General features: G+C 38.8%; 1 protein-coding gene across 1 annotated transcript; it reads right to left on the minus strand.

Annotated features, from left to right (window-relative positions):
* Positions 1-1605: 1605 nt before the first annotated feature.
* Positions 1606-26087, minus strand: LOC125471154 (the record flags this gene model as incomplete). Its single annotated transcript, XM_048571273.1, has 5 exons — positions 25967-26087; positions 11417-11960; positions 8556-8579; positions 2609-2719; positions 1606-2485 (listed from the first exon to the last, which is right to left on the minus strand). Coding segments are annotated over exons 1-5 (1680 nt in total), but the record flags the coding sequence as incomplete, so codon positions are not given.
* Positions 26088-26483: the final 396 nt, after the last annotated feature.

Genomic DNA, 26483 nt, shown 5'->3' on the forward strand with positions numbered 1-26483 from the left:
AATCAGCACATATATTTGTTGCGCTTGTCTCCACATGCTTCGATCTACCGTTTCCTCCTGCCTTATCTGTATTCCAAGCATCTGGTATCTTCTTTGGGGGTACATCAATGGTTGAATAGGTGTTCTCAAGGGAAGAAGAAAACTGAGCATGTTGAGAGGTTTGGTTGCAGCTACATTCTCGGGCGAGAACAAAAGTCATGCGTTTTTGGATGTATGCCTTGCCATGAATGTTGATGTATATAGGAATTTTAATCGCAAGTAGTAGTGCGGATGCGGCTTTGTCACCCACGCTTGTCGGCAAAAGTGTGAGATCTTTGACAAAGTTGCACGCGTTATCTGAAAAGCCGAGATTGCGGCTTTGTCACCCACGCTTGTCGGCAAAAGTGTGTAGTTGGGATAATGACCTCCACGCGTTTTCAACTTTGTCAGAGATCTTTTGACAAAGTTGCACGCGTTATCTGAAAAGTCGAGATTGTGTCTGAAGAGTGTTGACGAACTTTACGCAGGAAAATCCGGCTTTTAAGATTTGAAGAGTGGTGTCTCTTCAATTTTTTGGAATCGGTGGTTGTGTCGCCTCTCCTTTTATAGAGGTATCGATCACCACTAACATGCACACTTTGACGATTGCCCATTCGTGAAAATCGTCTCCAGCCCTTTGAGATTTTACTCCATCCAACTCTTCTCTTTTAACATCTTTGAAAATGGCTAACCCATCTAACATTTGCTTAGATTTGAGTCTCGGCAGTGATACGGGTGCGCCGCGTAAGGGTAATGTATGGTGCCCGTCTTTCTTATCTTCTAATGGCCCTCTTACAGGTGAAGACTCCGTGATGACAGATGCAACAACAGCTACGATAGTAGCTAGGAACCTCCTCACTCCTAAAGATAGTAGGCTGCTTTCAGGACGGTCCGATGAGTTGGCCGTTCAAGAGTCCCTAGCTCTCAGTGTTCAGTGTGCGGGCTCTGTGTCCAACATGGGCCAACGCCTACTTGCTCGATCCCGTCAAGTTGAATCATTGATGGCGGAGGTGGAAAATCTTAAGCAAGAGATCAAACAGCTTAAGCGCGAGAATAGAGGTTTGCACGTGCTTGCAAATAATTATTCGACGAGCATGAAGAGGAAGCTTGATCAGCTACAAGAATCTGAAGGTCGAATTCAAAGTGACCGTCAAAGGCTTGCGGCTTTCTTCCAGAGGCACCTTTTTCCTTCGTCATCTAGCGTTCCACCAAGTATTGAGGCCTCGAATGATCTATCTTCGATGCCTCCCGCTCCTGGAGTTTTGCCAAGTAGTGAGGCTTCACGTAAACAACCTTTGTGAAAGCTCCATCTTTCTTTCTTCTTGTTTTTTTTTTTTTTTTTTTGGAAGTACTTGTAATTTCTCCGAGATCAACGGACATGCTTTATTTTATTCAGTGTATGGGGTTGCCTCCCAAGTAGCGCTTTCTTTTACGTCTTGCAGCCGGACGATGCCACATTGATCAACCTTCATGGGAACCCATGGCATAGTGGGTTGTCTCCCCCACATTATGTTCCACAAAGCTCTCGTAGTAAGGCTTCAATCGATGCCCATTCACCTTGAACTCTTGACCTATTTTGAAACTACGAACTTGGACTGCACCATGAGGAAAAACATTAGTAATAACAAAGGGTCCAATCCAACGTGAACGTAACTTACCCGGAAATAGACGAAGACGAGAATTAAACAACAACACTTTCTGTCCAACAGAGAATGCCTTGGTGCGAATCATCTTATCATGAAAGGCCTTTGTCTTTTCCTTGTAAATGTGGGCATTCTCGTAAGCTTCATTCCATATTTCCTCAAGTTCATTCAATTGAAGCTTACGATGAATTCCTGCCTCATCTACATCCATGTTGAACTTCCTCACGGCCCAATGAGCCTTGTGCTCCAACTCCACAGGTAAGTGACATGGTTTGCCATAAACAAGCCGAAAGAGGGACATTCCTATGGGTGTTTTGTAGGCGGTCCTATACGCCCACAATGCATCCTCTAACCTCAAGCTCCAATCTTTTCTTGTTGGCCCAACCGTCTTCTCAAGAATCTGTTTTATCTCCCGATTCGACACCTCGGCTTGCCCGCTTGTTTGAGGATGATAGGGTGTCGAAACCCTATGTGTAACGTTGTACTTCTTGAGCAGTGCCTCGATCGTGCGATTACAAAAATGTGAACCTCCATCACTTATAAAGACTCGAGGCATTCCAAACCTAGCAAAAATGTTAGACTTCACAAAATCTGTAACCACTTTAGAATCGTTACTCCGGGTGGCTTTTGCTTCCACCCATTTGGAAACATAATCCACCGCCAACAAGATATAGAGAAAACCATGTGATGAAGGAAAAGGACCCTTAAAATCAATTCCCCACACATCAAATATTTCAACAGAAAGTATAGGGTTTTGTGGCATTTGATCCTTAACACTTATATTACCCATTCGTTGACAACGATCACATGTAAGGCAAAATATCCTAGCATCTCTAAAAATGGTTGGCCAATAAAACCCACATTCTAAGACTTTCAGGGCAGTGCATTGGGTGCCAAAATGTCCCCCACATGCATATGAATGATAGAATGTTAAAATAGATTGAAACTCAGATTCATTCACACAATGTCTTACAATCTGATCGGGACAAAATTTCCAAAGGTATGGGTCATCCCAAACATAAAACCTAGCATCCTTTTTAAGCTTATCACGTTGATTCCTATTAAGTGTGCTAGGGGTATGTTTAGACACTAAAAAGTTCACCAAATCTACATACCAAGGCTCACTTACCTGGATAGACATTAATTGCTCATCGGGGAAGGTTTCAGAAATTGGCGATGCTTCCTCATGCACCATTCGACTTAGGTGGTTAGCCACCACATTCTCCACGCCCTTCTTATCCCGAATCTCAATGTCAAACTCTTGTAGAAGCAACATCCATCGAATTAGTCTAGGCTTGGCCTCCTTTTTCGTGAGCAAATACTTGAAAGCTGCATGATCAGTAAAAATAATAACTTTAGTACCAAGTAAGTAGGATCGGAACTTATCTAATGCAAATACCACAGCAAGTAATTCTTTTTCAGTGGTTGAGTAATTTAATTGAGCATCATTTAGTGTCCTAGATGCATAATAAATAACATGAGGTTGTTTGTTCTTTCGCTGCCCCAAAACAACACCAATTGCATAGTCCGAAGCATCGCACATCAACTCGAATGGAAAGCTCCAATCTGGAGGTGTGATAATGGGAGCCGAAGTGAGAGCCTCTTTTAAGTGCTTGAATGCCATGGAGCATGCATCATCAAACTTGAAAACCACCTCTTTTTGAAGCAATCGGCATAGTGGTTGCACAATCTTGGAGAAATCCTTTATGAAACGCCTATAAAAACCTGCGTGACCAAGAAACGAACGAACCTCTCTAACCGAAGTTGGAGAGGGTAAGTGACGAACAAGGTCTACCTTAGATTTATCCACTTCAATGCCTTTTTCAGAAATAATATGTCCTAGAACAATACCTTGCTTAACCATGAAGTGACATTTTTCCCAATTAAGCACAAGATTCGTTTCAACACAACGTCTCAAAATTAAGGTCAGATTATTCAAGCAATGATCGAATGAATTACCAAACACGCTAAAGTCATCCATAAATATCTCAATAATTTTCTCCACATAATCAAAAAATATACTCACCATGCATCGTTGAAATGTCGCAGGGGCATTACACAAACCAAAGGGCATGCGCCTATATGCAAAGGTGCCGAAGGGGCACGTGAATGTTGTCTTCTCTTGGTCCTCCATAGCTATCACAATTTGGTTATATCCGGAATATCCATCAAGAAAGCAATAAAATTTATAACCGGTTAACCTTTCTAGCATTTGTCAAGGAATGGCAATGGAAAGTGATCATTCCTTGTCATGGCATTTAACTTCCTGTAATCAATACAAACACGCCAACCGGTCACAACACGAGTGGGTATAAGCTCTTGTTCTTCATTCTTCACCACCGTGACTCCGGACTTCTTTGGAACAACCTGCACAGGTGACACCCAACGACTATCAGAAATAGGATATATAACACCACAATCAAGCAATGTTATAACCTCCTTTTTCACTACTTCCAACATGGGTGGATTAAGGCGACGTTGAGCTTCACGAGATGGCTTGGCTCCCTCCTCCAAAAGGATGCGATGCATGCACGTGGTGGGACTAATGCCTTTGATATCCGCCAAGGTCCATCCAATGGCAGATTTGTGCTCCTTTAACACCCTTATCAACTTGTCTTCTTCTTGGGCTGTGAGTGAGCTTGATATGATGACGGGTAGTGTTTGATCTTCTCCCAAGAAAATATACTTCAAGTGACTAGGTAAAAGTTTTAACTCAAGTGTAGGTGGCTGCACAATTGATGGAAGTAACTTGTTAGTCAAAACCGAATCCAAAATTGAGAGTGGAGACTTACCAGAGTGTGAGGGCAATGACTCGAGGGCAGCAACCATTTCAATCACTTCACCACAAGCGGGCACGGCGATATGGTCAGATTGCATGCCGTAGGTTGCAAGAATTCCCCCACCCTCATTTCTTGCTCCTATGTCGTGCACTAAGGCTACATCGAGTGCATCTTCGCTCATTTGATCCAAATGCACTTGTGCCAACGAATCCACAATGTCAATAGCAAAACAAGAATGGTCCTCAATTGGATATTTAATGGTTTCAGAAAGATTAAAATTAATAATGTCCCCATCAAACTCCATGGTTAATGTTCCCGTAAACACGTCTATCTTTGTTCTCGCTGTTTTCATGAATGGACGGCCTAGCAAGATTGGCAATGATGGAGTATGGCTCGAATCCTCCATTTCTAAGACATAAAAATCTGCAGGAAAAATAAGATGATTGACCTGCACTAAAACATCCTCAAGGACTCCCTTGGGATAAGCGTTAGAACGATCGGCCAATTAAATTATAACGCCATCTTGTTTTAACTCACTGATGCGAGATTTATACGCACACAAATTAAACCCTCTTTTTGTCAATTGTAGTATAAGTATAAGTAGGGATCGTTCTGGACCGGGGATTAGGAGGGATTGTTAATCTCTTGGAAACTGACTCAAAAACGTAAAAACAATATAAAACACTAAACTAGACTCAAAGAATGTGAAACTAAACGTTAAAACACTAAGACAAACCAAAAGACTCAAAATGCTTTAAAAACACAAACTAAATTGATTTCTAACTAAATTGAACATTAAAGCAAAAAGGGGATTGAGGTTTGACAAAAATTGAAATAACGAAACAAGTTAATAAACTAGACAGAATGTAAATATGAAATTGATGAAATGGAATGAATGGATGCTAGCCAAGGGGTTCATCTCCACACATGTTATACTTGCATAATAAAAAGATTTCCAATTGCATTTCAATGAATTATGAAACTCATCACCCCGGGTTAATTAGGTCCGCTTAAATTAACCTTCAAATCTTCCTAACGTTATTGAATTGGATAATTGCATACGACAACCCAAAACATTCCCCACAAGTCCCCTACATGATTGCATAATAGAGATACAAGCAAGAATCATTACGCTCTATGAAAATTATAACTGTTGACGAGGCATTCGTTAATATGATTGCATGAAACTTATGCCAAGAATTTGTTTAACGTGATTGTTTATAAGCAACCTCCACTACTTGTGAATATAAGTTCATAACTATTACGTGAAACTCACTTATATTCTAGCGTCATATTCATGCATGAAAATTAAGCGTGAACTCTCAATAAACATACATAAATAGGTTATCAATCAAATAGTTAAACAAATTGAATTCACAACTTATGAAACGCAATTAGAAGTAATCAAATCAAAACGCAAACATAAACATATATTTCGAATCACCCCCTAGCTAAGGGGGGTTTAGTTCCTCATACGTACAAAACAAAGAGAATTGAAATTAAACATTGAAATCAAAGAAACGCCTAAACATTCCAACAACTCAAACTTGAATTGTATGAACGTTTAGGCCCTCTTATCTTCCTCTTTATTGTGGCACAAGGTCTAAGGGATGTTGTTGGTGTGTTGAATGGATTGGGGAATTATGGAAATGGATGAGGAATGGTGTTTGGATTATAAGGGAATGGGGACTCACGGCTAGGAAGAAGTGGATGTGTTTGTGATGTGGTGTTGTGTATGAAATGAGATGTGTTTGAATGAATGAAATGAGGTGTTTATTTATAGGTAAATAAGGGGGAACATGACAGCTAGGAGGTGGGTGGAAATGTGGCTGCAAGGTGAGTGAATGATTATGATTAAATGCATGTGGATGTGGCTAGGTTGGAAAGTGGAATGGTGATGATTTGCACGGCAAAGGGTGGAGTTTCTGTGGCTGCATGTTTGGGTTTGTTTAAAGGGTGCATGTGGGTGAATGTTAGGTTGGAAAGCATGTGCAATGGATGGAAATGAGTGTGTAGATGCTGGAAATAGGAGTGAAAGCCACGGTAAAGGGGATTTTTGGGTGTAAATACATGTGTTTGTGGAGATGTAAAGCAAAAGATGTGCTGGAAATGCATTTGAAGGCATGTGAAAGCTGGAAATGGGAGGTAGGCCACGGCATGGAGTGTGGGATGAGCTGATTTGTGGTGCAATGATGAAGAATACATGTGGAATGGATGCAATGATGAAGGAATAATCTGGAAATGCAAGGTGGAAAGCTGGAAGTGTGAGTGAAGGCCACGGCAAGGGTGTTTTCTTGATGGTTTTGGGGTTGTGATGCATGTGAATGCATGTGAATGATAGCTAGGGTGTGTGATGATGAGTGTATGTGGAATAAAGAATGAATGGTGGCTGAATTGAAGGAGTGTAATGGCTGAAAATGGGATGAATATGCAAGGGCCACGACAAAGGATGTTTTGATGGTGCATGTGACATTGTTTTGTGACATAGAATGGATAGGGTGAATGATTATGTGGCTGCATGTTTGAATGATTAAAGTGCATGTGGGTTGAAATGTAAAGGGAATGCAAGGTGAATGAATAATGAATGCATGTGTTGATGAAATTGCATTTGGAAAGGTTGGAAAGTGGAAGGGAAAGACACGGCAAAGAAGAATGTTTAGTGCTTGAAATGCATATGAGTGCATGTCTGTGTGAATGGTGGAAATCTGAAAATGGCATAAAACAACTAGGCTAAGGGAAAGGCACGGCAAAGAGATGTTTGTTGGTGTAAATGTGCAATGGTTGCAATGATGAAATGGATGGGAGTGCATGTGGATTAAAGGGGTGTGAATGGTTGTGGTTATGATAAGTGATAAGTGAATGGAAGTGATAAGTGAATGGTTATGATCTTCAATTTCGTCCATCTACTTGGCTTTAAGCATATGCAATCCATTCCAATCTCTAATTTGCTCCAAAAGGCTCCAAAAGGCATCCTTTTGCATACTTTGCCCTTAGAACTTGAAAACACACAAAAGAAGCATAAAGGACTAAAATAACTGTGAATTAACAACATAGATGCACGAAAACAAGCTAAGTAAGTCGCCTAAATATGCTCCTATCAAACTCCCCCACACTTAACTTTTGCTAGTCCTCGAGCAAAACAGAATAAAAACAAATAAACAAAACGACACTAAACACGTAAAACACAACCTAAACCTTCCAACAACCGTCTTAGGGATTTCCAATGCACATGACATGTTAAAAATCATCATTCTCACAGATTTTAGTCATCTTCACACTTAAGTACATTCTTAATCATAGTCACCACATACTATTTCACAATTAAACATTTAAAACCATGTTTTGAATGTAGTAACATGCCTTAGAGAATTTGCTCAATTCCTTACAAGATATGCACTCGATTTTCACTCAGATTTTCTAACTACACACCCTAATCTAGTCATATGTGAGAAGATTAATGAAAACGAACACTCATATATATATATCACAAAGAGAGCAATTTCTGGAGTTAATAAGCATGTTTAGATATGATCTCATGAATGGAATGCTACCACTTAGATGCGAGAACCAGTGACACCATATGCTCATACCAAGTTCAAACTCCACAAATTGAAACACATAACACTCAAGATTGAAGTCACGGGTTGTAATGGGGTTCGGGGCGTGTGGATAACAAAGAAGGGATATGGAAAACAAAGGTTCTTAAAGAAATAGTGAGCAAAGCACTTGAATCAACTTAGAATTCACTTTTGAATGAAAACTCAACTTTTGAACAAAAAGGGAGAATTTAGACAATTTACGGCCAGAATTGGTGTTTTGAACCCTTTCTTCAATCACTCATTCTTTCATTTTTTTCAAGCTCTTTTTTCTTTCTTTCTTTCTTTTCTTTTCTGTTTTTCTTTTCTTTTGAATCTCAAACATACTTAAAAACAAGCATTCCTTCCCCCACACTCATTTTCTTGCATAATGTAACTCAAAAGGAATTCATTTAAGTCATGCTCACTATCTTTTAAGAACAAGGGTGTGGATTGTCCTAAACTAGGCTAGGTGAGGATAATGTGGGTTAACAAAGAATAAAGGCTAAACAAAACTCAACGGGGGTAAAACTTACAACATATACGAAATATGGGAAGTGAGGCTATTTGGCTATGGTGGCAATTACACAACTTCATCTTGATATATGTTATGCAAATCAATAATATGCTTTGAATGAAATGGGCATGAGTTCTAGCATTTGGAACTATATGATGAAACGCCTTTTAAGTAGTAACCAAGCAAAGAATAATGAGATCATGCAACGACTTTAGAAAACAAGAAATCACAGATTATACTCTCCAAAGAACGTTATAGGCTCAAGTCTCTCAAGGTTGTAGCGTTTGTTTGAGTTCCTTCCTTCAGGCATGTTACAAAAACGAATTTTTCTTTTATGATTGCATGTGAAGTCATACATTATAACCATAACCAAGCATATACCAAGAGTAAATCAAACTTTTCTCTATGTTTATAACTCTTTTTAACAGTCATGCAATTAGAAACCAAATCCTTATCATTGTGTTGGAAGGTGACCTACGACACAAAAACGACTCAAAACACTCTTTTTAGGCTTTTCAAAACATGTTTTTCAAATTTTTATATAATTTTCGAATTTTTAAGTCAAAACACACTAAACACACTTAAAAACAGCAAGAAACAACATTTGAAGTTATGGTGGATAAAATCCTCCGAATTTGCATCAAAACACTTTAGTTACCAAAAGCCGGGAGCTTTTGACAAAGTGGCACACGCTTTCTGAAAATCCTGGATTGCGTCTGAAGAGCTGGCGATCTTTACGCCGGAAAATCCGGCTTTGAAGAGTGGTGTCTCTTCATTTCTGAATCGGTGAATGCCTCTCCTTTAATAGAGGTGATCGATCACCTCTATCATGCACACTCTGAAAATTGCCCAGAAATCGTCTCCGGCCCGTCGAGATTTCACTCCATCCAACCCTTCTCTTTTAACTTCTTGAAAAATGGCTAGCTCATCTAACCCATCGAACATTTGCTTAGATTTGAGTCTAAGCAATGATCCGGTTGCGCCGCGTCAGGATAAGGTATGGTGCCCGTCTTTCTTATCTTCTCATGGCCCTCTTACAGGTGAGGACTCTGTGATGACGGATGCAACAACGGCTACGATAGTAGCTCGGAACCTCCTCACTCCCAAAGATAGTCAGTTGCTTTCAGGACGGTCCGATGAGTTAGCCGTTCAAGAGTCCTTGGCTCTTAGCGTTCAGTGCGCTGGCTCTGTGTCCAACATGGGCCAACGCCTTCTTGCTCGCTCCTGTCAGGTTGAATCCTTGATGGCGGAGGTGGAGAGTCTTAAGCAGGAGATCAAACAGCTTAAGTACGAGAACCGATGTTTGCACGTGCTTGCTAATAATTATTCGACAGGCATGAAGAGGAAGCTTGATGAGCTTGATGACCGTCAAAGGCTTGCAGCTTTCTTCCAGAGGCACCTTTTTCCTGGGTCATCCAGCGTTCCACCAAGGATTGGGGCCTTGAATGATCTATCTTCGGTGCCTCCCGCTCCTATGCCTCTTGCTCCGATGCCTTCTGCTCCGATGCCTCCTGCTTCGATGCCTCCTGCTCCAAGAGTGTTGCCACGTAGTGGGGCCTCACGTACACAACTTGTGAAGGCTCCATCTTTCTCTTTCTTTGTTAGATACAATTGTAATTTCTCGAAAAATCAATGAACAAGCTTTGTTTTATTCACTGTATTGGGTTGCCTCCCAAGTAGCGCTTTCTTTTACGTCTTGCAGCCGGACGAGACCTTCTTAGGCTCACTTAGGACCCATGACATGGAATTTATCTCTGAATGGGGGGTGATACTTGAGATGATCCGGTAATGGTTCAAATTCTAAAGTGGGTGCCTAGATCATTAACAACATATTAGTATAAAAGAAAATTGAAATTCGGGGAGGCGGCTTACCTGTGTGCTTCGACAAGAACTCAAGGATAAACACATCTTCTTTGAACGTTTCAGGGACTTTGCACTCGCCCAGATGTGGTGTGAGGATTGGTCCTTGTCCTGTGTCATAAAATTCAATTTCTTTGGGGTTGTTTGCCTCAAGTATATCCTCTTCTAGACATTCCCCAGTCACATCTTGCTCTTGATTCTTTGGAAACGATTCGAAGATGCCTTTCTCACCCTCTTCTTCCTTGGATTGCATGATCCTGCAAGGACTAGGGATATTCAGTGGAACGGGGTTAGCAATAATTAACTTTGGAACAACCTTACCTGAATTGGATGGCGTAGGAGCAATAGGTGCCCATGGCAAAGGATGTTTTGATGGTGCATGTGACATTGTTTTGTGACATAGAATGGATAGGGTGAATGATTATGTGGCTGCATGTTTGAATGATTAAAGTGCATGTGGGTTGAAATGTAAAGGGAATGCAAGGTGAATGAATAATGAATGCATGTGTTGATGAAATTGCATTTGGAAAGGTTGGAAAGTGGAAGGGAAAGGCACGGCAAAGAAGAATGTTTAGTGCTTGAAATGCATGTGAGTGCATGTGTGTGTGAATGGTGGAAATCTGAAAATGGCATAAAACAACTAGGCTAAGGGAAAGGCATGGCAAAGAGATGTTTGTTGGTGTAAATGTGCAATGGTTGCAATGATGAAATGGATGGGAGTGCATGTGGATTAAAAGGGTGTGAATGGTTGTGGTTATGATAAGTGATAAGTGAATGGTTTTGATAAGTGATAAGTGAATGGTTATGATCTTCAATTTCGTCCATCTACTTGGCTTTAAGCATATGCAATCCATTGCAATCTCTAATTTGCTCCAAAAGGCTCCAAAAGGCATCCTTTTGCATACTTTGCCCTTAGAACCTGAAAACACACAAAAGAAGCATAAAGGACTAAAATAACTGTGAATTAACAACATAGATGCACGAAAACAAGCTAAGTAAGTCGCCTAAATATGCTCGTATCACTCACCAAGGTTCATAGATGCATAAATGGAATATGGCATGACATTAATAGAAGCACCTAAATCTAACATGCATTGTTCAAATCTAGTGTTTCCAATTATGCATGGAATAGTAAAGCTCCCTGGATCCTTACACTTTGGAGGTAACTTTCGTTGCAAAACGGCAGATACATTTTCACTTACTTTCACAACTTCCTTGTTTGAAATTCTTTTCCTAGTTGTGCATAACTCTTTTAAAAACTTTGCATACCTGAGCACTTGCTTAATGGCATCAAGTAAAGGAATGTTTACTTGGACTTTTCGAAAGGTATCCAAAATGTCCTTTTCGCTTTCTTCCTTCTTCGATTGTGCAAATCTGCGAGGGAAAGGAACATTGGGCAGATTAGTGTTCGAAATCACAACATTTGGGACAACATTACCTGAGATGGACGGATGGGAAGGCTTAGATGGTTGCGGCTTGGGTGGTGTTACACTTGCCGTGGGGTAGGATTGCTCATCTTCTTCAATTTGTATCTTCTCATCTTCCTTGTTTTGGGCAGATTCATGTGCTTTGCTTCCCACTTCTTTTCCACTTCTTAGGGTGATAGCTTTTGCAGATTCGAAACCACCCTTTGGATTGACCACCGTAGTGCTTGGTAACTTACCATTTTCATGAAATTGTCCCAAAAATTCGGCCATTTGTCCCATTTGCTTCTTTAGCTCATTAACCTCTTTTGCTTGGTTTTGCATTCCCTGTGCCATTGTGGTTAATAATTGATATGTTTTATAATCATTCATAGACGTACCTGAGTTGGTTTGGGATGATTGTGCTTGAGGAGGTGGTTGTGGTGCCATTGGCCTTGGAAAGAAACCCGGGGGTTGTCGGAATCCACTTTGTTGGGCAGGTTGTTATGCATCTCTCCATCTAAAATTTGGGTGGTCACGCCATCCTTGATTGTAAGTATTGGAGAAAGGATCACCCCTTGGTTGGTTTTGATTCCCATAACCCATGACATTGGCAGATTCCCACCCTCCATTCTCAATTAATTGAGGGCATTGATCAGATTGGTGTCCTTGAATGGAGCATACACCACAGATTGTAGCTCCTTGCGCTCTGGGGCCTTCAACAAACTGCGACAACATAGACGTAAGGTTAGCCATTTGGGATTGTAACTCAGAAATAGAACTTACCTCATTTACATGATGTGGCCGTGGGGTGTCTATTTGCCCAACACCTTCATATTGTTGTGCATTGAGTGCTCGATTAGCAATGAGAGTTTTGGCATCCCTGGGTGTCTTGTCCACTAGAGCTCCTCCCGCGGATGCATCCAACATTTACCGTTCAAGTGGTAAAAGACCTTCGTAAAAATATTGAAGAAGTAGCTCCTCCTTCATTTGGTGCTGTGGACATGAAGCAACAAGAGTTTTAAAACGTTCATAATAAGTTGGAAAATATTCACCTTGGCTTTGTTGAATTCCACTAATCTTCTTGCGAAGAAGAATGACTCGTGATGTCGGAAAGAACTTCTCCAAGAAGGCTCGCTTCATACTCTCCCATGATGTGACAGTTCCGGGAACCAACTCATACAACCAATCTTTGGCCTTCTCCAACAAAGAAAAAGGAAAAGCCTTCATCTTCAATATGTTGCTGTCCACATTCACCGGTGTCATACTTGAGCATACTACTTCGAACTCCTTTAAATGCTTATTAGGGTCCTCCATTGATAACCCATGGAACTTGGGTATATGATGTAGCAAACTGGACTTCAACTCAAACTCATCGGTCTTCTCAGGGGCTGCACTAGGGTATTGGATGCAAAGAGGGGCTGCATTGGCCAAACCCGAGGTAGAAAGCTCCTTGATGGTTCGATTGTCCGCTGCCATGGTTGGTACTTCCTCTTCAAACCTTGTCGTGGCCTCCTCTTCAACCTCAACTTCTTGCTTTTCTACTTCAGGTTCGGGACTAAGAGGATTAGACTCTTGCAATTTCTTGTTTCTTCTCAAAGTCCTCTCGAAATCACCGTCAAAGTCGGAGATATGCTCACGAACAGGTTGTGAGCTACGGGTCATAAACTAGTACCTACACACAAGAGCAAACAAGATAAGTAACCAACTTAATAGACTCAGCACAAGTAAGAAAATAAATTGCCAAGCCTTCTTGTAAGTAGTTTTAATCATTTCTTATATTTATGTACTACTGATGCGTGAATTATACGCACACAAATTAAACCCTCTTTTTGTCAATTGTAGTGAAGTGTATAAGTAGGGATCGTTCTGGACCGGGGATTAGGAGGGATTGTTAATCACTTGGATTTTGACTCAAAAACGTAAAAACAAGTTTAAAACACTAATTAATGCGAAGAATACAAAACTAAAAGTAAGAAAGACTAAGACTTAAACAAAATAAAGGGGGATTGGATTTGGACAAAAATTGAAATAACGAAACAAGTAAATAAACTAGATAGAATGTAAATATGAAATTGATGAAATGGAATGAATGGATGCTAGCCAAGGGGTTCATATCCACACATGTTACACTTGCATAATAAAAAGATTTCTAATTGTATTTCAATAAACCATGAATTCTCAACGCCCCGGGTTAATTAGGTCCGCTTAAATTAACCGTCAAGTTTTCCTTAAGTTAATGAATTGGATGATTGCATACGACAACCCAAAGCATTCCTCACAAGTTCCCTACATGAATTGCATAATAGAGATACAAGCAAGAATCATTAAGCAACATGAAAACTATAAGTGTTGACGAGGCATTCGTTACTATGATTGCATGAAACTTATGCCAAGAATTTGTTTAACGCGATTGTTTATAAGCAACCTCCACTACTTGTGAATATAAGTTCATAACTATTATGTGAAACTCACTTATATTCTAGCGTCAAATTCATGCATGAAAATTAAGCGTTCATTCTTAATAAACATACATAAATAGGATATCAATCAAATAGTTAAACAAATTGAATTCACAACTTATGAAACGTAATTAAAAGTAATCAAATCATATTGCAAGCATAAACATATATTTCGAATCACCCCCTAGCTAAGGGGGGTTTAGTTCCTCATACTTACAAAACAAAGAGAATTGAAATTAAACATTGAAATCAAAGAAACGCTTAAACATTCCAACAACTCAATCTTGAATTGTATGAACGTTTAGGCCCTCTTATCTTCCTCTTTATTGTAGCATAAGGTCTAGGGATAGTTGGTTGGGGGGATGGAAGTGTTGGGGAATTATGGAAATGGATGAGGAGTGGTGGAAATGGAAGATGGTTTTTGGATTCTAAGGGAGACTCACGGCTAAGGAAGGTGGATGTGTTTGTGGTGTTGTGTTGTGTTGTGAATGAGATGATTTTTGAATGAATGAATGCAAGGGTATTTATAGGAGGAGTGGAGATGTATATGGCTATTTGTTTAAGGTGTTTGTGGTTGCAATGATGAAGAATTGCATGTGGAAATAAAAGGGAAAATGTGGTGAAATGATGAAGTAGGAAGGTGGAAATGCATGTGAGATGTTGGAAAGGAAATGGGAATATGAGTAGGCCATGGCATGGGAGTTGTTTTGTTGGTGTAAATGTGCCATGGTTGCAATGATGAAGAATAAAGGGTGCATGTGGGGTGGAATTGAATGAATGCAAAGTGAATGAATAATGAAATGAGTTAAAGAGGGAGAATGTGGTGAAATGATGAAGTAGGAAGGTGGAAATGCATGTGACTTGTTTGTGGAATAAAGAATGAATGGTGGAATGATGAAGAGTTGCATAAAGAATGCATGTAGGGTTAGCTAGGTTGGCTTTGTTTGGGTGCATGTGTGTTAATGGTGGTTTTGCATGTGAATTGATGGATTGTTTTTTATGGAATGGATGGTTCTTTGCATGGCTTTTGAAGTGATTGTGGGCTTTGGAATTGGAAGGAAATGCATGGCCTTGGGGTTGGTTTAAGAGAGAATGGGCTAGGCCCTTTGTTTTATGTCCAAAATGAATACAAGGCCTTCAAATTCGTCCAACACTTTGGCTCCAATCATATGCTATCCATTCCAAGCCCAATTTTGCTCCAAAATGCTCCAAAATGCATCTTTTTGCTTCCTTAGCCATATGAACCTAAAAACACACGAAAATGGCTTAAACTACTAAAACAACTATGAATTAACAACATAGATGCACGAAAACAAGCTAAGTAAGTCGCCTAAATATGCTCCTATCAACTACCAGATCTCCTACCATCACCCCTTTTCAGCCAGCCAAAACACAAGAAAGTACACATCTAAAGAATTCCCAGTGTAAGTAGCTAGTAAGAAACGACACTAAGAACACTGTAGGCCCTACCCAAAAAATTTCAAGGCGAACCTAGTCTTGACTCTTGACAACACCTTTCTCAAGAAAGACAACATGCAACTTAATGGTTACAGACTTCCAACCTTTGAACAAAAACAAAAAACAAAAAGATAACACTTAGTCAGGGGATTAAGAAAAAATATAAAAACATATATTAACCACCAAGACCAAAATTTGACTCCAAAGAGTAAAGAAGAATCAAGACTGGAACAGAGAACTCACTGCCAGTATAACTCTACTTGAAGCAAAGAACAATTCACCAGCAATAGGATCTTTAGCAAAAAAAATCAAAATCTGGGGAACAATTAAAGAAAAAAAAAATCTAAAAACAATTAAAGAAATATAGAGAAACAAAGTAACTTGTTGTCAACTGAAAGAACTTGAGAAAAAATCGAACTTTTCTTTCCCCAATTTGATCTTGTTATGTCAGAGAGATAAGAGAGTTAGTGAATGAGAATCAAAGCATGGGAGAATGGCTGAGGGAGGGAGACGAAGGAGAGGTGGTAGTCGCTGTCGTTGGCAACCACCAAGTAGCTGGTCATCGAAGTCAGGGTGAAGGAGTAGATGAACGGGTGATGAAGACTGGGAAGAAATGAGAATAAATGGATAGGTTTTGTTATTTGGGGGTTTTGACAATTGCATCTATATTTTTTATTTTTTATTTTTAATTCAATATTATATGTCAGGAATGGCCAGGTAGCCTTCCCTCTTCTTATGTGATGAATTTAACATTGTGTCACATACTAAAATTTCGTTTGGGGGTAAACTTTCCTGCCCACTTTTTTGTGCCGAATCCAAAAGTATAAGTGCAAAATATTTTGGAGTCCTCCAAAAATCTTAAAGTGACGATTTTTAAAAAAGCATCACTTGTTTTACCTATATGTGATGAATTTCACGCACCACAAAAAATTCAGTCACTTAATCCATGTTTTCTTGTAGTGTGACCCAATGTCATTACTTTGTTTCCACGATCAACCCTGTTTGGTTTTGATCAACCATGTTTGGTTCCACTATTAATGATTCAATATTTTATTATTTTTCTTTGAACTGTTAACATGCTTTCGTAGTCCTGAAGCTACTTACACTTGAGTTCCTCAAGCAACCCAAATTACACTTTAGTTGTAATTGTATTTTGCATTCTTACATGTACCACTTTTATGAACCAGAAGTTCGTACCAAACTCGAACTTGTAGTTTCAAATTTAGTGCCTTTGATACCTGAAGTTTTCATAAAACAATAAACTCATGAAAACCCAAATTTTTTTCATGTAAACTATGTCTTAGTACCCGAATGTTCTAACTTTGATGCTTATGTATGTTTTATTTCCCATAGCACTAATCACAATCTTGATCCCTCCATTTGATTTCACTAGTTTGGATATTTCTCACAGAAACTACATCATATGGGTACAAGATGTGAAGGAGATTGGACTATCAAGAAGCAAAGAAACCATTGAAGCCAACAATGGTATGGAAGAGTTGAATAAGCATCCGCCATGATTTTCATTTGAAGACACATGCCCGAAGCATTACAAACAGAAGTATACATCACTAAAAAAGGATTCTATGGCTCCTTAGCTGAGTCTATGGACTCTTTAATCATGACGTTGTCTGAAGCAAACAATGATTAAAACCTTTATGTCCATGAATATGTACGATTTTGAAGCTTATAAAATCCGATCGAATTTTGATTGGAGAAGATTTTTCTTGTCCTTCCATGTCTCTAACACGCTCTTGAAGCAACATTGTACAAAGTGAAAGTTTACCAAATCCTTGGATCTGATTAATACCATAAATGTGAGAGAAAGGTACCCAAGTGATTCGGCTGGGAGGTATTGAATAATATAGGCTCAGTTTTGCTAAAGTCTATTGAATGTCCTCACCCAGTTTTGGTTAGAGCCTACCGAATGGCAATGTCCTACTTCAACATGGATGTATGAACAGAGTCACATAGTTTGGCTCAAACCTTTCAAACCTAAGTTTGTCTCTTTCTCACCCACTCTAGGGTTTATTATACAACCTATGGTAGAATCAAGGCCCGTCAAGAGGTGGCATCATGGCCAGAAGTGTGATCCTTGGCACCTATGACTTGAAACTTCAAGAATGTGAAATGGTATTCCCGAAACTCAACCTTGCAAAATCTACTTCCGTTTTGATCGAAGAAATCATTGGTTACACACTTATCTATGCCCTACCAATGTCGTTAAGGAGTACCATTCTCGTAGTCAATCTGTGAGACTAATTTTGCTCCACCTAAGACATTTGGAAGAGAATAATTTAACAGGGATGGCCTTTTTGGCCGAATCCACTTTGTAAACAATTTCCTATGTTCCCGGATTCAAGTTGGTATTTGTTTTATTTCTAGATAATCTTATGGATATTGTCTTCGAATATGAATTAAGAGAAGAATTTTAACAGGGATGGCCTTTTTGGCCGAATCCCCTTTGTAAACAATTTCCTATGTTCCCGGATTCAAGTTGGTATTTGTTTTATTTCTAGATAATCTTATGGATAGTCTTCAAATATGAGTTAATTGAATCATGTTTCTATACATTTTACCAAATTCAATTAAACATATTATTGGGTACAAACGTTGAAAAGTTAGTTGTTTGGATGAATATGTTGTTATGCACACTAACTTTATACGTAAATCACCTCTCTAGAAATGACTTCAGGTCTATCCAACCCGATTAAGAGCATTGGCACACTTCTCGTTGCATGATGGTACATAATTACCAATTTAAAAGACTTTATATTATCTCCGTTCCAGAAGAACGTTGTTAAGTCTTAAGGATATTCAAGATGACAATGATTATGATTGAAACCATTAAAGGAAATAATAGGGCTAATGTGCTGCCTCCTAATTGAGACATGCCATATGTGACATGCCTGCAACTGGGTGATTCAAGCAATTTACTTATTTTGGCATGAACGTTTAGGACACTTAGGTCCAACAATGATGCCCGTATTATACGACGTATCTCCTTACCTGAAGTTAGGATCTCTTATAAGCACACTTTGCCAAACCTGCTCGTTGGAGAAATTGGATTTCTGTACCATCCCTAACAAAGATACGAAAATGACCCTCTCTTCATAGTGGATTCAAATGAATAATTATGGACTAGTCTAACCAAAATGTAGACCATACAAATAATTATTGTTTTGGTTGATGGTATCAAAAATATGATCATATGTTTGTCCACACACACGTTGTTGCTAAACCTCCTGGCTAATTTTTACCCAAGGGTTCACCACCCTGATTTTCCCATAAAGTCTGGAAAATTGGATATTGCCCGAGTGTTATCAAATGTTTTCAATAAGTATTGTATGCCTTTTAGGTTTGTAATTGAAAATTAAATTCCCCGTGTTCACCACAAAACAACCTCGCAAAGCGATCATAAAGCGCAATTAAAATGATCGCCCAAACCTTGTTAAATGCACCAAGCTTTCATTTTCTTCCTAGGGTTATGTAATCTTATATGTTGGTCTACCTTGAGGCCCATTTCCACCCAACCATATCTGCATTTTCTATGCCAAGTTGTGCCACCATAGCGTACCAATATGGGCCCTCAAAGAAGGCTGTAAATCTTTGTCAATTATGATTCTCCTTCGCACTAGCTCTTTGGAGCCCTTGCAAGCGATATTTTCATTGCTTATTTTGTGGATTGTCAGTTCAATGAGACAATCTTCCCACTATTAACGGGAGATAAAAACGTCAATGTTCCTAAAGAATAACACTAATTTATGTGGACGTTACCCACTATATCTCATCTCGATCCCCGTAAAGCATAAGTATGCTAAGCAAGTGCGATATATTCTAGTTTTTAGAATGTTGCTCCAGACGCATTCCTCTAGTCTAGCTAAAGTGACACAATTATATACCAACTGCAATCATCCTTGCAAGGATAGACGTACCTAACAACGTTGAGTTAACATCCCTAAAAGGTGTGCGGTCCCTGTTGGATTGTCAGTACATCGACAGATAGTCAATCAATCTGTCTTGACCTGAAGCATAACATATCACTCTGTTCATATGATTCACTTCCCTTGAAGAGGAAGGTCAAGGCACAAAATGATTCCATACTCAATCGCCGTCAATCATTTTCATCTCATGAGATTAATCCAGATTACTCTTGAGACTTGAAGTTCTTGGTCAAGTATACTAGTTTAAATGAGATATAGAATTGGAATGAGATTATCATTGATGATGTTTTCACTTACATGGTAGCTACCAATATAAATGAAAATGATGATATTGGACCGTCTTCCATTGATTAATGACCACAATCCAGGTTTAATTCCTTACCAAAGTGTGTTTAGACATGTCATTCCTGAAGGAAATTATTTGAAAAAACTAAGTTCATTAAGCAATATAATGCATGCATTTAACGATTAAATGGAGAAAACATGCTTGTATGCACTTTTAAACAAAACTTAAACCATGAACTTCAAAACCTAGTAGTGGTGGTGAAACAAGACTCAACTCAAAACAAAATGAGTTGAGAAACTTTTATACCTTTGAAGCACCTCTTTCCTTAGCAAAGGATATTCACCCATGTGAGTGTCTTCTTTCTTTTGTCTCCTTGATCCTTGGCTCCATGGATGTATATGGAAGAACTTTGCATCTTGGCTCCATATCTTCTTAGATTTGGATGGAAGAATGGATTCTCCAAAAGACTCCAAAGTTGGAGGTCTCTAAGTTTTGACACCAAGCATGGTTGAGGAAGAAGATGAGTGACCATGGAAGAACAAAATGCTAGCAAAGTTCTCCCATGGTGGCTACCTCTTTGAAGACAAGGAGATAAATGTTTTCTCTCTTTTGCATCTTAGAAAACCCTAATGAACAAAAGGCTATAAAGTTGCTTTTATACTTTCCTAAATTTGAGTGGCAAACTTGTAATAAGTCCAAGACCACTCATTTCCTCTCTATGGTTGGCTTCCTTCTGTTAGAGGGCCTTGTGCTCTTTTGTGTTAATTTTTCATACAACTTAAGCTTATGGATTTGACCTTTCAATGCCCATTTGGGCCCCAAGGCCCAAAACTAACCCGAGTTCTAAAATGAACTTATTCGTTAGATTAATTAACATATCAATTAATCCTAACATAAATATTAAACTATTTAATTGTCCATAATCATCTTCGTTATATCCTTCAATCATTACTTTACACGTTATGCAATCCATTAGGTTCCTTTTGGTGGGCAATTAGAGCGATTAGAACTCTTTTTCTAAATCGATTGTGAATTGAAACTTACTTTCAATTCTCTCTTTAGTGATTATACATCTTTGAGGCTTCCACAAGCCATGAGTGACACCCAGCTATGTCATGGCTACCCAAGTTAATCAGAAGAGGTTAGAGAACCTATTCAATTTGGGATTATAAATGCAATACGGTCTTTCTTTAATACAATACTCTTGATCACATTGTTTGGTTTGATAGTTTATTCATATCTACTATCCAATGTGATTCTCTTACTTATATGATTACCTTGTATGTGATTTGGAAGGACTTTCTAAATCTCATTCATACTCTGGCCAGAAATTCTTAATTATATCATAAAGTATACTCCCTTAACGGTTTGAAGGTTAAAGATATTTTGTTGTACATTCACATATCCCCATGATTAACTAGCTTAACCCCAACTATGCCATGGACACTTTAATGGAATGCCTTTAACATAGTCAAAGACTAAGGACCTAACCACAAAACAACCGTGATATCTCGGGTCAAAGAACTATTTTGCATTATCCCAACTATGAATTCTCATGTGACATGACTACGAGAACTCTTCATTGATCGCGTTCAATGAACTCATTCTTTATTGAGCACTTACATACTTACCTTGGTATCAGTCACATTAATGACTCAAGACCAGTCACTCTCCCAGAGAGAAGTCATAACATGTACTGATCTTAACAGATCGTCAATGCCCAATTGGCAATCCTATGATTGAGAACGCTTAGGGTATATATATGAAAGAGAATGGTCTCATGAATCTAAAATCTTTAGATCACATTCTCGTAGTTACATATTTTTTGGACTTATTATTTACGTGTATAACATTTAATGAGACGGCTTTAAACAATAATCGTTGCTCTTACATTAAACTATTTAGTTTGACATGTGAAATGTTCGTAAAGTATGATCTTAGGATTGGGCTTAGGGCACATTTCCAACAGTTCCTACACTACCGAAGGTAACCCTGTCGTGTTACAAGTTAGAAAGAAAGTGTAATGAGATGAATGAAATGGTGCAATGTAATGCATGCCTTATGGCGCAAGGCTTTTCTTAAATGCCCTGTGATTGATTACATGGACTGTTCCAAAAGTTCCAAACCATAGAACACCCTCTGATAGGAGCATATTTAGGCGACTTACTTAGCTTGTTTTCGTGCATCTATGTTGTTAATTCATAGTTGTTTTAGTAGTTTAAGCCATTTTCGTGTGTTTTTAGGTTCATATGGCTAAGGAAGCAAAAAGATGCATTTTGGAGCATTTTGGAGCAAAATTGGGCTTGGAATGGATAGCATATGATTGGAGCCAAAGTGTTGGACGAATTTGAAGGCCTTGTATTCATTTTGGACATAAAACAAAGGGCCTAGCCCATTCTCTCTTAAACCAACCCCAAGGCCATGCATTTCCTTCCAATTCCAAAGCCCACAATCACTTCAAAAGCCATGCAAAGAACCATCCATTCCATCAAAAACAATCCATCAATTCACATGCAAAACCACCATTAACACACATGCACCCAAACAAAGCCAACCTAGCTAACCCTACATGTATTCTTTATGCAACTCTTCATCATTGCACCACAAATCATTCACCCACATGCACTCATATTCCCATTTCCTTTCCAACATCTCACATGCATTTCCACCTTCCTACTTCATCATTTCACCACATTCTCCCTCTTTAACTCATTTCATTATTCATTCACTTTGCATTCATTCAATTCCACCCCACATGCACCCTTTATTCTTCATCATTGCAACCATGGCACATTTACACCAACAAAACAACTCCCATGCCATGGCCTACTCATATTCCCATTTCCTTTCCAACATCTCACATGCATTTCCACCTTCCTACTTCATCATTTCACCACATTTTCCCTTTTATTTCCACATGCAATTCTTCATCATTGCAACCACAAACACCTTAAACAAATAGCCATATACATCTCCACTCCTCCTATAAATACCCTTGCATTCATTCATTCAAATATCATCTCATTTCATACACAACACACCACAAACACTTCCATCTTCTCCCTAGCCGTGAGTTTCTCTCCATTTTATGCACCATTTTCTCCACCACTCCTCATCCATTTCCATAATCCCCCAATCCATTCAACACACCAACAACATTCCTTAGTCCTTGTGCCACAATAAAGAGGAAGATAAGAGGGCCTAAACGTTCATACAATTCAAGTTTGAGTTGTTGGAATGTTTATGCGTTTCTTTGATTTCAATGTTTAAATTCAATTCTCTTTGTTTTGTAATATGAGGAATGGAAGAGAAGAGTGCCTAAACGTTCATACAATTCAAGTTTGAGTTGTTGGAATGTTTAGGTGTTTCTTTGATTTCAAAGTTATGAGGAACTAAACCCTTTTTGGCTAGGGGTGATTTCAATACCATGATTATTTATGTAATATGAATTGATGAATTCCGGTTATGAACTCTTGATTCGTGAATGCAATTGGCTTAACTATTTGATGATTAACTTATTTGTGTTTGTTGATTGAGGGTCGACACTTAATTAGCATGCATGAATATGTGGCTAAAGTTTAAGAAGGTTTCACATAATCGTTGCTAACTTATACTTGAAAGTAGTGAAGGTCGCTTGTCACGATCGCGTTAAGTTTAATTCTTAGCATGAGTAACATGATGTCATAGTTGCAAATGCTTTGTCAATGCTTATGGTTTTCATTATTCTTAATGATCTTCGATTGTATCTCTATTATGATGACATGTAGGGAACTTTTGAGAATATTTTAGGTTGTCGAATGATGTCATCCAATCCAATAATTTAAGGAAAATCTGAGGGTTAACTAGTGATGTCACGGTTAATTTGGGGCATTGTCGTTCATAATTCAATGAAGGAATAACTGGAAATTGATTCATATGCATAAATATCATGTGTGGAGAAAGAACCTCTAGCTAATTCACCAACCATCTAATTTCACAACACTTGTTTGCAATCTATCCATATTTACAATTTGTTTTGTTTCCAAGTATCCATTTTAGTTTAAATTCGTCCAAATCCAATTCCCCCCTATTTCGTTGAAGTCTTAGTCTTAATCTTTCTTATTTTTAGTTTTGCTTTCTTCGAGCATTAAATAGTGTTTTATATTGAGTTTTTATGTTTTTAAGTCAATTTAGAAGGTTTTAGCAAGCCCTCCTAATCCCCGGTCTAGAACGATCCCTCACTTATCCATTCTATTACAATTGTCAAACGAGGGTTTAATTTGAGTGTCAAGTAATTCTCGCATCACCCTCTCAACTCGTCTGAGGTGTTCACTTTACGAATTGAAGCAATCCCCGGCTAAGTTATTATTTGATTAGTAAGGGATATGAAATTATGCCCTTACGTGTTAAATTAAGAAGTTATATTCTGAATTGCTAAAGTTTCAATTTATATCAATGACATGAATCTCACTAAGGCTCCAGAAGAGCTTGACAAAATTACCTCGCACTTGAAGACAAAATTTAAGATGAAATATCTTGGGAAAACTCATTTATATCTTAACCTGGAGTTCAAAGCACTGTTCTCACGGTATTTTGGTTTACCAGTTGAACTACACCTGAACATGTTACCTTTGAGTATACCTATGGTCATCCATACACTATATGCAAATAAGACCCTTGAAAAGGTTATAGAATCTAAAGTTCCATATCTGAGTTGAACTTTCTGCTTTGTTTTACTTAACTCATTGCATTAGACATGACATCTCTTTTACTATTGATCTATTGGTAAAGATGCAGCACTGCGCCTACATGCACCCACTGAATTGGTATTAAAGACGTTTTCCCTCCACCTTGAAGATACTACGGATTTCGGCTAATCTATATGCATCCCGAGCGGATCCAACCCCTATGATCCTTGGAATGATGCTTTTCTTTATACTATGCCGCATGTATCAATCAGACGAAGGCATGCTACATTAATGCCAAGACATATTGCGTCTACATCACATCAACAAAGAATTAGGAGATTGAAGTCAAGCAATCTGATCCCAGACAACCTGGCCAACCTTTTCACGATGCCACTACCAAAGTCTACCTTCTAGAAGCCTATTTGAGAATTGGTATGTGTCACTATCTCATATGCAATGCTTGTAGTTCTCATTTGGAAGTTTTGTTAAACTCATGGGGTATCCAGAAGTATACTCACTTGATCGTAATGTAATCTTTTTCCCTACACTTAAGAGCATTTTTCCTACTAGATTTTTGCTACCTAACTAAATTTTTGCTACTTGCGTCCAAAAGACATATAGTTTTAACTTAATGTAACTTCTCGTGTTGCTTCTTAGTCTATCGGTTTTTATCCCACCTTGGGCTTTATCATAGTGAGGTTTTGTGTGTTTGACCTTTTTTTATGCATTCTTCCGTTGATTTGAGACTCGCATTAGCTTATTGTGCCAACAACTTCATTAATTGTATTTCCTTTATTGTTGAAGACCTGATGCGTTATTTACTTGAATATTTACACACTTAATGAGAAGTGTTGCGATCCTAATTAGGTTAAGAATGTGATTATATTTACGTACTCAATGTGTGAAATCCCATTCCCGGATTTCACTGTTATAATCTACGTATTTGTATTATTGAGATTTTATATTATTTTTGAGAAATTATATTAATTTATTTGAAATTAGATTTCAATTAAACTAGGTACAAAGGGTGAAGTTTGGAAAATTATTATTTACTTGTTGACCTTTTAAGGTCACAAGTAACGTTTTCGAATAGGTCTCGAAGCCACGAGCGCATAGGCGAAAACCGTTTGCAAGTCCGGGTTATAATGATATAGTTACGGATATTTGAAGTTGTGAAACTTTAGGTTGTGAAAATTATTTAATTTCCAGTAGAGGGTAAAAGGCCCAAATATATATTTGGGTTAACGGAACCGGTTAAGGGGAGAAGAAAGGAACCAAGGAAAAAAAAAAAAAAAAAAAAAAAAAGGGCTGCTGCTAACCCGTTTTGGGATTGAATTGGACCCGTTAACCCACAAACTTGATCTGCTTGTATCTCCTTCATCCGAACTCCGTTTTGAGTGATCTTGGTGTCCATGGAAAGCTCTTGATGAGCCCTACATCCTTGTAGTGTTAGATTTCCCAATTTCTTTCCCATTTTTCCTGTTTGAAGCCACAAACCCACGGGTGTTCCGGCGGCTTTATCCCTTTTTACGGTGGCTCCGGCAAGTTTCACCGTCCATGAACACCACCAAAAGACTTCCCTCAACCCTAGGAACAAATCCCAAGCGGTGTTAGAGGCGTCGGAGTTCGATTGGAAGCCGTATTCGAAGCACACCCACCTTAGGGTTCCGACGGTTCGTGGCCAGTTTGGGGTGTTTTCTGGCCAAATTGGCCTTGGCTGCATGTATAAATTTTACTCTACTCATTGAGATCTTCATTCCTGTAAATTTTGGTAATTTTTGGAGATAGTTGGATTTTTCCGACGAGTCGAGGCGACCGACCGCCACCTGCGGAGGCGCTTGCGGCGGTGCGTGGCCTATAGGCCGATGAT

The sequence above is a fragment of a genome, unplaced genomic scaffold (assembly GCF_019419815.1).
Source record: "Pyrus x bretschneideri cultivar Hongxiangsu unplaced genomic scaffold, Pyrus_bretschneideri_v1 Contig58, whole genome shotgun sequence".
Lineage (NCBI taxonomy): Eukaryota > Viridiplantae > Streptophyta > Magnoliopsida > Rosales > Rosaceae > Pyrus > Pyrus x bretschneideri.